Genomic DNA, 12,081 nt, shown 5'->3' on the forward strand with positions numbered 1-12,081 from the left:
GGAACTTGGGAGGAGGGGAGATGGTGGAGGGTCTCCCTAGTGCCAACTTTGGCTGAAAATGATGCTTTGGATGGACTTGAATCCAAAATGAATGTTATGTGGGCAGATGGAGGGTGGATAGATGAGTGGATTGATGGAGAATGATGGGGTAGATGGATGGCAGAGGGATAGTTAGATGGATACATAGGTTTGGGGGTGGCTGGATGTTTGGGTGACTAGTGAGTGGATGGTGGAAGAATGGAAGGATGCTGGATGAAAAGATGAATGAGTGGATGTATCAGGAAGGTACCAAACTGATCTGCAAGAATGTAAAGCCTTGCCGAGACCGGGTTGGCTCAATGGATAGAGCGTAGGCTTGGGGACTGAAGGTCCCGGGTTCGATTCTGGTCAAGGGCATGTACTTTGGTTGCGGGCATATCCCCAGTAGGGGGTGTGCAAGAGGCAGCTGATGGATGACTCTCTCTCATCGATGTTTCTAACTCTATCTCTCTCCCTTCCTCTCTGTACAAAATCAATAAAATATATATTTAAAAAAAAAAAAAGAAAACAATGTAAAGCCTAGAATGAACGATGTCCCCAGAACTCAGAGAAAACTTATACCGGGGCAACAACTTATTGAACTCAACTTGTCCAGGAGCCAACTTAGTTTACTAAGTACCTGCTGATCCCAGTGCTCAGTGCTGGGCAGCCATGGTCTCTGGCCTCAGGCAGACTATTCCAAACAACGAGGCAGGGGCATGGGGGAGCCAGCCCAGGAGGCGGGGAGGACACAGAGCTCCTGACCCCCCTTCTGTTGGTAATACGAGCTTCAAAGGCCTGGCACTATGCATCCCTGTGACAGCGGCCACTAACCCACTGGACACAAACGACAAGGACTGGAGGTGCAAACGCTCTGGGTATAAACATTTAGAAGATGCAGTGGGAATTTTTTCCAACAGAAATTCCCTCCAGAGGGATATTATTCAATATTATGAGCCACGTGTAGCCATTTGAGCCTCTGTGCTCTGCCCTCTCCCAGGTAATGTCCAAAACTTCTTAGGGACAGGGATGGCCAGCCAGGTAGGCTCTGTGTACACTCATGCCAGGCTAGACCCTGCCAGTCGTATACTGTCAGGGAGAGAGCTGTGAGGAGTCCAAAGGGCAAGCCCACCAGCTTGTGCAGGAAAGCAGTGTCCGGGCAAGCAATGTTTGAAAAGCTGGGCACTCACAGCTGCGCGAGAATGCAGGGCAGACCCGAGTCAGCTGGGAAGAGGGGGTGCTTCTTGGAGCACCTGGTTAGTCTTCAGAAGACAGTGGGTTGAGGGTGCCTGGTGCACAGACTGAGAGGCTGAGCAAGTGGCTGAGCAGGAGGCTGGGGCCAGGCAGTGACCCCGCTTGGAGTGAAGCCAGGTCTCCCTGCGCAGGGCACCATTGTCTCCTGTGCTGGAGCCCATCTGTCCCTGTGGAATGTCAATGGACAGCCCCTGGCCAGCATCACCACAGCCTGGGGCCCGGAAGGAGCCATAACCTGCTGCTGCATGGCGGAGGGGCCAGCATGGGACGCAAGCCACGCCATCATCACCGGAAGTCGAGACGGCATGGTCCGGGTAGGTGTGCCGGGTGAGATGAGGGCATGGTACAAGAATGTGTTCATCTTTACTCTGCTCCCTTCCGCCAATGGTCTGAATCTGCAGGCTGCATGAGGCCATTCCCGACCAGTTTCCTGTAGCAAGTGAGGGCAAAGACAAGGCCCTTTCCAATATGCATGTCTAATTTGTACAGACATACTCTCACATAATGAAATAAACATTCAGCAAAGGTATGAAAGTTGAATGGCCAAATGCATAAGAACATAGCCCAGTGCTCATCCAACTATTTATCTCTCTACCTACCCATCTATCTATCCATCCATCCAGTAAAAGATCCACCATCTACCCAACTATTTATTTCTCTCCTTCCTTCATTCCTCCCTTCCTTCCTTCTTTCTTTCCTTCCTTTCTCCCTTTGTTCTTTCCATCCATGTATCCTCCCATCTACCCCTCCATCCATACATCTATGAATCTATTCAGCCACCCAATGGTTTGTCCAACTACTCATCCATCCATCCATCCATCCATCCATCCATCCATCCATGTAACAGTCATTGAACTCTGGCTCTGTGCCAGTCACTTTATATATGCCATAGGACACACAGACAGTAATGATAAACAAGTCATTGTCCTCAGATACTCATATTTCAGAAGAGGGGCAAGCAGAAAACACACTCATGTGGTTTGTGCTATCATTAGGATCATTGAAATGTGCTGTGGATCCTCTCTGAGGAGAGCCACGGAGAGAAGAAGCGAAGAAGGGGAGGAGAGATAAACATTGAGGTGGAAAGAACAGGTTGGGAAAAACAAATACAGGTGATGTTTCTGCAACTGACAGGAAGGAAGGATGAAGGAATGAGTAAAGATAAAAAACAAGAGGCCCACTCAAAAAACTGTCAGTTGAATTCGACAGTTTATGAAAGGAAATGTTAATTGAATACTATAAGGTATTCCAGAAAATGCCCATGGAATTCTATAAGCATTTAGAAAGCTCGCTCTTTTAGCCTTGCCCTCCAGAGGCCTCACACTCAGTCTCAGAATCATCATGGAGATGACGCTTCATGAAGCAGAATGGCTAACATGGTGGATATTCTGAGAGGAGAGGCATTTATTTCCAACAGAGAATACATCAGAGGAGGTGTCATTTCAACTGATTTCCAAGGATAAGGGAAAGTCAGAGAGTCTGGAGGAGGCCACGCAGTGGGGCAGCTGCACAGACAGGAGAGACGAGGCTGAGGAGGCCCCTTACAGGTCCCATCTGTGGCGAGGGGCACCAGGACTTTGCAGAGAATATGGTGTCCTGAGCTGGCTGCAGGGCCAGGAGGCCAAAGGTCTGTGCTCGGTGGCACATGGTCCACATGGTCAGCCAGAGGAGCCAGGCGGGCTGAGCACCAGGTGCATTTCTTCATGGGTTCTTCCCGCTCACCTTCCCTACCCTCTACCCCCATTGCTCAGCTTGGGAGCTGGGCTCCTGCACAGCCAGAGTTCACAGAAACATCTGTGCATTTAAGTGGAGGCTGGTCCTTGACCTTCAGCGACAGAAGTCCAGAATCAGCAAATGCAAGCCCTGTGTGGTCATGGCTGGGACCAGGGTCAGGATGGAGGCCCAGCTGCTGAGTGGTGAAGGGGGGTCCAGGGCCGGGTGGCAGAGGGACAAGATGGCATTAGCTAGTAACTTGGTTACAAACTGGCTGCTGAGCCTTCTCCTTGCAGGTCAGAGGTGGAGGGTGATGTACTGTGAGCACACAGGGGTGGAGGGAGATGTACTGTGAGCACACAGGGGTGGAGGGAGATGTACTGTGAGCACACAGGGTAGAGGGAGATGTACTGTGAGCACACAGGGTGGAGGGAGATGTACTGTGAGCACACAGGGTGGAGGGAGATGTACTGTGAGCACACAGGGTGGAGGGAGATGTACTGTGAGCACACAGGGTGGAGGGAGATGTACTGTGAGCACACAGGGTGGAGGGAGATGTACTGTGAGCACACAGGGTGGAGGGAGATGTACTGTGAGCACACAGGGTGGAGGGAGATATACTGTGAGCACACAGGGTGGAGGGAGATGTACTGTGAGCACACACACAGGGTGGAGGGGGATGTACTGTGAGCACACACACAGGAGTCAGGGGAGATGTACTGTGAGCACACAGGATGTATGGAGATGTACTATGAGCACACACACAGGGGGGAGGTAGATGTACTGTGAACACAAAGGGTTGGAGTGAGAGGTACTGTGAGCACACAGGGGTGGAGGGAGATGTACTGTGAGCACAAAGGGTGGAGGGAGATGTACTGTGAGCACACACACAGGTTTGGAGGGAGATGTACTGTGAGTACACACATGGGTGGAATGAGATGTACTGTGAGCACACACACACAGGGTGGAGGGATATGTACTCTAAGCAAACAAGGTGGGGGGACATGTACTGTGAGCACACACACAGGGTGGAGGGAGATGTACTGTGAGCACACACACAGGGTGGAGGGAGATGTACTGTGAGCACAAACACAGTGGTGGAGGGACATGTACTGTGAGCAGACAGCTGCGGAGTGAGATATACTGTGAGCACACAGGTGGGGGGATGTACTGTGAGCACACAGGTGGGGGGATGTACTGTGATCACACAGGGGTGGGGTGGAGGGAGATGTACTGTGAGCACACGGGTGGCGGGGATGTACTGTGATAACATAGGGGTGGGGGCGATGTACTGTGAGCACACAGGGTGGAGGGAGATGTATTGTGAGCACATGGGTGGGGGGATGTACTGTGATCATACAGGGATGGGGTGTGTACTGAGAGCACACAGGGTTGGGGGTTGTACTGTGATCACACAGGGGTGGGGGGTGGGGGGAGATGTACTGTGAGCACACAAGGGTGGAGGGAGATGTACTGTGAGCACACGGGTTGGGGGATGTATGTGATCACACAGAGGTGGGGGCGATATACTGTGAGCACACAGGGTGGAGGGGGATGTAATGTGAGCACACACACAGGGGTGGAGGGAGATATATTTTTAGCACACACACAGGTGTGGAGGGAGAAGTACTGTGAGCACACAGAAAGGGTGAAGGGAGATGTACTGTGAGCACACAGGGGTGGGGAGTGGAGGGTGATGTACTGTGAGTATATGGGTGGGGGGGATGTACTGTGATCATACAGGGGTGGGAGGAGATATACTGTGAGCACACACACAGGGGGGAGGGAGATGTACTGTGAGCACATGGGTGCGGGGGATGTATTGTGATCACACAGGGTTGGGTAGATGTACTGTGAGCACACAGGGTGGAGGGAGATGTACTGTGAGCACATAGGTGTGGGAGGAGATGTACTGCAAGCACACGCATAGGGGTGGAGGGAGATGTACTGTGAGCACACACACAGGGGTGGGGGGAGATGTACTGTGAGCACACAGGGTGGAGGGAGATGTACTGTGAGCACACAGGGTGGAGGGGGATGTACTGTGAACACACACACAGGAGTCAGGGGAGATGTACTGTGAGCACACAGGATGTATGGAGATGTACTATGAGCACACACACAGCGGAGAGGGAGATGTACTGTGAGCACAAACACAGGGGGGAGGTAGATGTACTGTGAACACAAAGGGTTGGAGTGAGAGGTACTGTTGCACACAGGGGTGGAGGGAGATGTACTGTGAGCACACACACAGGTTTGGAGGGAGATGTACTGTGAGTATACACACGGGTGGAATGAGATGTACTGTGAGCACACACACACAGGGTGGAGGGATATGTACTGTGAGCACACAGGGTGTAGGGGGATGTACTGTGAGCACACAGGGTGTAGGGGGATGTACTGTGAGCACACACACAGGGGTGGAGGGAGATGTACTGTGAGCACATGGGTCGGGGTATGTACTGTGGTCTTACAGGGGTGCAGGGAGATGTACTGTGAGCTCACGGGTGGCGGGGATGTATTGTGTTAACATAGGAGTGGGGGCAATGTACTTTGAGCACACAGGGGTGGAGGGAGATATACTGTGAGCACACAGAAAGGGTGGAGGGAGATGTACTGTGAGCACACACACAGGGGTGGAGGGAGATGTACTGTGAGCACACACACAGGGGTAGAGGGAGATGTACTGTGAGCACACACACAGGGGTGGAGGGAGATGTACTGTGAGCACACGAGTGGGGGGATGTACTGTGAGCACACAGGGGTGGGGGTGGAGGGAGATGTACTGTGAGCACACGGGTGGCTGGGATGTATTGTGATTATACAGGGGTGGGGGCGATATACTGTGAGCACACAGCGTGGAGGGAGATGGATTGTGAGCGCACACACACACAGGGTGGAGGGGGATGTACTGTGAGCACATACAGGGATGGGAGAAGATGTACTGTGAGCACACAGGGTGAAGGGGGATGTACTTTGAGCACACAGGGGTGGGGGGTTGAGGAAGATGTACTGTGAGCACACAGGTAGGGGGTGTGTACTGTGATCATACAGGGGTGCAGGGAGATGTACTGTGAGCACACAGGGTGGAGGGAGATGTACTGTGAGCACACAGGGTGGAGGGAGATGTACTGTGAGCACACAGGGGTGTGGGGAGATGTACTGTGAGCTCACAGGGGTGGAGGGAGATGTAGTGTGAGCACACAGGGTGGAGGGAGTTGTAAGTGAGCACACACACAGTGGTGGGGAGAGATGTACTGTGAACACCAGGGGTGGGGGGAGATGTACTGTGAGCACACACACAGTGGTGGAGGGGGATGTACTGTGAGCACACACACAGGGTGGGGGGAGATGTACTGTGAGCACACAGGGGTGAGGGGGATGTACTGTGAGCACACAGAGGTGGAGGGAGATGTACTGTGAGCACACAGGGTGGAGGGAGATGTACTGTGAGCACACAGGGGTGTGGGGAGATGTACTGTGAGCTCACAGGGGTGGAGGGAGATGTAGTGTGAGCACACAGGGTGGAGGGAGTTGTAAGTGAGCACACACACAGTGGTGGGGAGAGATGTACTGTGAACACCAGGGGTGGGGGGAGATGTACTGTGAGCACACAGGGTGGAGGGAGATGTACTGTGAGCACACACACAGGGGTGGGGGGTGATGTACTGTGAGCACACAAGGGTGGAGGGAGATGTACTGTGAGCACACACACAGGGGTGTGGGGAGATGTACTGTGAGCTCACAGGGGTGGAGGGAGATGTAGTGTGAGCACACACACAGTGTGGAGGGGGATGTACTGTGAGCACACACACAGGGGTTGAGGGGGATGTACTGTGAGCACACAGGGGTGAGGGGGATGTACTGTGAGCACACAGTGGTGTGGGGAGATGTACTGTGAGCACACACACAGTGGTTGAGGGGGATGTACTGTGAGCACACAGTGGTGTGGGGAGATGTACTGTGAGCACACAGGGGTGGGGGGAGATGTAGTGTGAGCACACACACAGGGGTGAGGGGGATGTACTGTGAGCACACAGGGGTGTGGGGAGATGTACTGTGAGCACACAGGGGTGGGGGGAGATGTAGTGTGAGCACACACACAGGGGTTGAGGGGAATGTACTGTGAGCACACAGGGTGGAGGGGGATGTACTGTGAGCACACAGTGTGGAGGGGGATGTACTCTGAGCTCACAGGGGTGGAGGGAGATGTAGTGTGAGCACACTGGGGTGGAAGATGATGTACTGTGAGCACACAGGGGTGGAGGGGGAGCCATCTGAGCTGCAGCTTGGCTATCACTTTGCACTGGCAAGCTGGAGCCTAAGCAACCTTTCCCCAAGAATACATGAACACCAGTGGTGACAAGGCACCCAGCCCTTTCTCCCCGGAGGGTCCCCCCTCTCCCCTCCCTCACCCAGCTTTCACGGAAGGGCCCTGAGCCGCTTCCCCTGCTCATGGCGTTTCTGTTTTCCACAGATATGGAAGACGGAAGACATGAAGGTATCTGTTCCTGGTCAGGTGGCACTGGAGGAGCCCTCTGCTCTCCCCAGCAGCCCGAAAGGTAGGTGCCTGCCAAGGGTGCAGCGAGGTGCCTTTGCTTGCTCAGCCCGCCCTCTCCTGCCCCCTCCTGAGCCCGAGGGCTGCAGCTCCCCCAGGCCATGCAGCCAGGGAAGCCAGAGAGTCTCCGACCTGACCTGTGTGGTGGGGAGACAGGAGCAGGGTTACTGCGGAGGCTGTGGGAGTGCGGCAGGTGGAGAAGCTCTGCTTAGTGGCAGCCTCGGCCTCAGCCTGCAGGGACCAAGAGCTGGGGCACGCGGCGTGGCTGTGAGAACAGGGAGATGGCGGTTGTCGGGCCTCCTGAGCATCTGGAGGGGCCTCACCTTGCAGAGCTTGCCTCTCTCTCCACCTGCCAGATGGCTCTGCAATGTCCAACTCCCCAGCCAGGGCCGGTGGGCTGGAGAGCCAGGCTGCAGACAGGAGCAGGGAGGGGTCACGCTGTATCCCCGGGGAGAGGAAGGTCACAGGCCCAGCCTGCCTGGTTCATCCTGGGACCCCCACAGCTCCCCACGGCGAGCTCCTCACACGGCGCTGAGGGCCAGGGCCTCGGCATCGCCCAGGAGGTTACTGAAACGCAGAGCCGGGTCCTGTGCTCGCCCTGCCCGGCCCTGGGAAAGATGGCGCTGTTAGGGTTTCTGTGTCGAGTGCCCAGGTGGCTCGTGACACGTGCCCCAGGAGGAGAACCACTGCTCGGAGCAGAGCCTCTTCGGGTTGGGGCAGGAAATGTGTCCTCCTGCTGGCGCTGAGTCCCTGGCACCACGCCACCACAGCGTCACTGCCGCCTGAGGGAGAGCCACAGGAGCAGCCTTGGGGCACACGGTCGTGCCTTCTCAGCCCTCGTGTCCGCCCTTAGAGCAGACGTCTCCATGACATCGTGAGGAAGGAGGAAACTGAGGCACAGAGAGGTTCAGTAACTCCCCCAAAGTTACCCAGAAGCACATGACCACAGTCCTTCACTCCTGCCACCAGCTCATGCCAGGGAACCCGGGTCACCACTGCCAGGCCGCCTCCTCTGCCAGGAGCTCAGCACCCACTTTATCCCCCTCGCCGAGCCCAGCTTAGAGTTAGCAGATACAGGTGCCCATGCATGTCTTCTGCTCATAACATTGCTCAAAACTGATAGTCAGTTCTAACTGATAGTCAGGTTTGGCTCAGTGGATGGAGTGTCGGCCTGTGGACTCAAGGGTCCCAGGTTTGATTCCGGTCAAGGGTATCTATCTTGGTTGTGGGCACATCCCCAGCTGGGGGTGTGCAAGAGGCAGCTGATTGATGTTTCTCTCTCATCAATGTTTCAAACTCTCTATCCCTCTCCCTTCTCTGTAAAAAATAAAATTAAATTAAATTAAAAAATAAAAATAAAAATATATTTAAAAACAAAACAAAAAACTGATAGTCAGAAAGGGGCCAGGATCGGGCATAACACATGGATATATGCATACGTGTCCCATGTCCTCAGGTGCCACAGGGGCAGGAGGAGCGCCTTGAGGCACCCTGTTCTTTAACTTCCGCCTGGAAGCTGTTCACCCGTCAGTGGCAGCAGGACTGCCAGTTGAGCACGGTTTATCCGAGGAGCCCCTCAGAGATTTGGACTCAGTCTGAATGTAAAAGTGCTCGGGACCAGCTGATTGCTCAGACTTGTCCACAGCACACATGCACACACGTGTCCTGGTGCACAGGCTGCCTGCATGCCCAGCAGCCACCTGGGGCCGTGGGGCAGCTGCCTCATTCCCGCCCAGATGCCACCCGAGTGGCTTCGCAGGGACAGACGCAGCTGAGGTCTCCCCATCGCGCCTCCGCACTGGAGGAATTACTGTCTGCCCCCAAATGCGGTCATTAAAATGAGGGAAGTAACAATCATTGAGTTATATTTTTTGAAAAAACATTCTCAGCATTTAATTATTGGTTGTGGTGTGAGAGGATTTAGATAAGTTGATAAAGCCAACTTTATGTAATTTATTTTTACTAGGCAATTAAGGGCTGCATTACATCCTGGCAGCAAGGTATTGTGGGGCATCTTATTAAGCATAAAGCCAGTAAACACTGATGAACAATTTTGCTGAACTAGGCATGCAATTTAGAAAGCAATAATACACAAATCCAATTTGGTCCACCATGGATACGCGGCACGTCAGCACATGTAACTATCACAGCCGGCAAATTAAATTGGGACGGCCCTTTTTGCAACAGCACAGGCCAAGATTAAATATATTTCCCCTCAATTTAGCAAGTTGCTGACCACAAATATAAATATGTGTGTGTGTGTGTGTGTGTGTGTGTTTGTGTGTGTCCCTCATGTGGGTGCACACGGTCATGTGTGTGAAGCCACTTGGGCTTGCTAACTTTGCTCTCGCACGCTCCCCACAGGTCACAGGTGTGAGAAGAATCTTGCCCTGTGCAGAGAGCTGGACATCAGTGTTGCTTTGACAGGGAAGCCCAGCAAGACCAGCCCTGCGGTGACAGCTCTGGCGGTATCCAGGTAACCACAGCTTGGCTTCTGCAGGCCTCCAGCAGAGGGCGCTGTGGCCATCCCGGGGAAAGTTCACCAGGCTCATGCAGCCTCCCTGTGGGACCCAGGAGGGCCCATCATGCACAGGACTCAAGTTGGGTGGCCATGCGGGGCCCTTGGAAATGTACTTTAGCACATACATGTCCCTGCTCTCTCATTGAACACCCATGAATCCACAAAGAAATCCAAAAGGTGAAAGTAAGTTGCTTTGTAACTGTATCCTAAAGAGGTCCTTTCCCTGAGGCCCCCCTACCCATTGCAGTGTTTATTCTATTAGTGCCAGGAGGGCTCTGACCCAATGCAGAATAGCCACATGTCAGAGGCCACACGGTCCCGGCTGCATCTCAGCACCGGAAGCACCTGGGGAAGCCGGAGGACACGCAGGGCCCTGTGGAGGCAGGGCAGGCTCACGGTGGGGACTGCTACCTCCATGCTGGCCATTTCCTGGATGCGGCTGAGATAAGCTTCCTCTGACACTCCTGTCTCTTCTTTTTCTTCCCCAGAAACCAGACCAAGCTCCTGGTGGGCGATGAGAAGGGGAGGATATTCTGCTGGTCGGCGGAGGGGTAGAAAGGAAGAGATGGCAGTGGCCTGGGTGCAATAGCCGTGGCAGCTGCAGGGAGGAAGCTGGGCCTGGATGCCTCCCCTCTGCACGGCCCCCAAGGAAGGCTAGCTGCCCCCAAGCCCCCGGAATGCCAGCCTCTCCGGGCCCCCGGGGCCTCGGCCTTGCCCTGTGCCATCTGGGCTTTTACAGACGGGTAGGAGCTCAGGGCTCCTGCGAACAGCATGCTGGCAGCCGGGACCCCTATGCCACCGGCACACCAATCACATGGGATCGCCTTTCGAAGAGCTTGTTGCACTGGGGAAAATGGGGCTGCTTACTGGAAACTAATGGGGATGCTGTGATGTCTTTATTTTATTAAAATGACTATTTTCCAAGTGTAAGCGCTCCTGAGTGTAAAGCCGCCACCCTCTCCATGCATCTCTCTCCTTAGGAAGCCTGAGCCTCAGGGAAGCCACCCTCCTCTTCCTTTGACAGCCCCTCCAGTGGTCTTGCCATCCTGCTGGGCCTTGCGGGGAGTGGGGGACCTCGCTCAAGAGGCTTCAGTGGCTGAGGCACAGGTCCTGAACATGAGGCTGCCCAGGGAGGCACAGGGCATCCACCTGAGGGCCAGCCCACCAAGGCCTGCTTGCTCGGCTCTGCACCCACAGCCGCGGGGTCCCAGCCAGGCCCTGGTATGGCAGGCTCTTCCCAGGCCCATCCCTCCGTGGAGACCGAGGACCACATGCACATGGCGACTAGAGCTAGAGCTGCTTCTGGGAAAACTTGGTGCCAGGTGACCCCTGCTCTCCACTGCGCATGGGGCCCTCCAAGGACTTCCAGTCCCTTTGAGCCGGGTTCCTGTGGGCTCAGCCGTTGGGCATGGAGGGCCCTCCCTCCCACGATTGGCCACTCCCAGCAGCCTTCAGGATTCCTGAGGGACACACACCTGCCTCTCGAGGACGCCCAGCTCAGCGGCACACAGGGACGGGGCGCTGAGCTCCTTGTGTTGTCTTCCCCCCCTGGCTTCTCCTCTAGGGGATCCGGGTCATTCCCATGTTCCTATAAGCTGGGCGCAGCCCCGAGACCCCACCAATCTAGCTCAGGCTGGGATGGCAAGAAAGGGGCCTGGTGTCTGGTGGCCCCAGGGGCAGTGAGTGAGTTCAGAACTGCGGACGTAGGAATGGTGTGTAGCTATGTCCAGAACAGTGATGAGGGCAGTTAGAAAACAGTGACTTGTCTGTAAATGCGGGGAAGTACCTGCAAAGAGAAGGTGGTGCAGGAGACACAGCTCCGGGTCAGGGCACGGCCTCTCGGACCAAAGGGCTGACCAGGCCGAGGATGGGTCTCCCCGCACTGTCTGTAGGCACTCTTAGCTCACACGCCTTCTGCCACCTTGTCTGTCTAGGCTGCACCGTACGGCCCCAAACTGAGGGGCAGAGAGCACCACTCTCGGGGAAGGCCAAGAACAGGGTCGCAAACTCAAGGCTG

At 54.8% G+C, this 12,081-nt stretch overlaps 1 protein-coding gene across 3 annotated transcripts in view; it reads left to right on the forward strand.

Moving 5' to 3' along the window:
• Window positions 1-10,988, forward strand: part of WDFY4 (WDFY family member 4) — a 240,091-nt gene extending 229,103 nt beyond the window's left edge. For all 3 annotated transcript variants that reach the window (XM_084904130.1, XM_084904129.1, XM_084904131.1), the window contains exons 59-62: window positions 1,404-1,586; window positions 7,463-7,547; window positions 9,908-10,019; window positions 10,553-10,988. In XM_084904130.1, the coding sequence (XP_084760256.1) occupies window positions 1,404-1,586; window positions 7,463-7,547; window positions 9,908-10,019; window positions 10,553-10,619 (447 nt within the window). In that variant the 3' untranslated portion in view covers window positions 10,620-10,988. The remainder of the gene's footprint in view (window positions 1-1,403; window positions 1,587-7,462; window positions 7,548-9,907; window positions 10,020-10,552) is intronic.
• The last annotated feature ends 1,093 nt before the right edge of the window (window positions 10,989-12,081 follow it).

Source organism: Pipistrellus hanaki (genome assembly GCF_964339955.1).
Source record: "Pipistrellus hanaki genome assembly, chromosome: 14".
Taxonomy (NCBI): domain Eukaryota; kingdom Metazoa; phylum Chordata; class Mammalia; order Chiroptera; family Vespertilionidae; genus Pipistrellus; species Pipistrellus hanaki.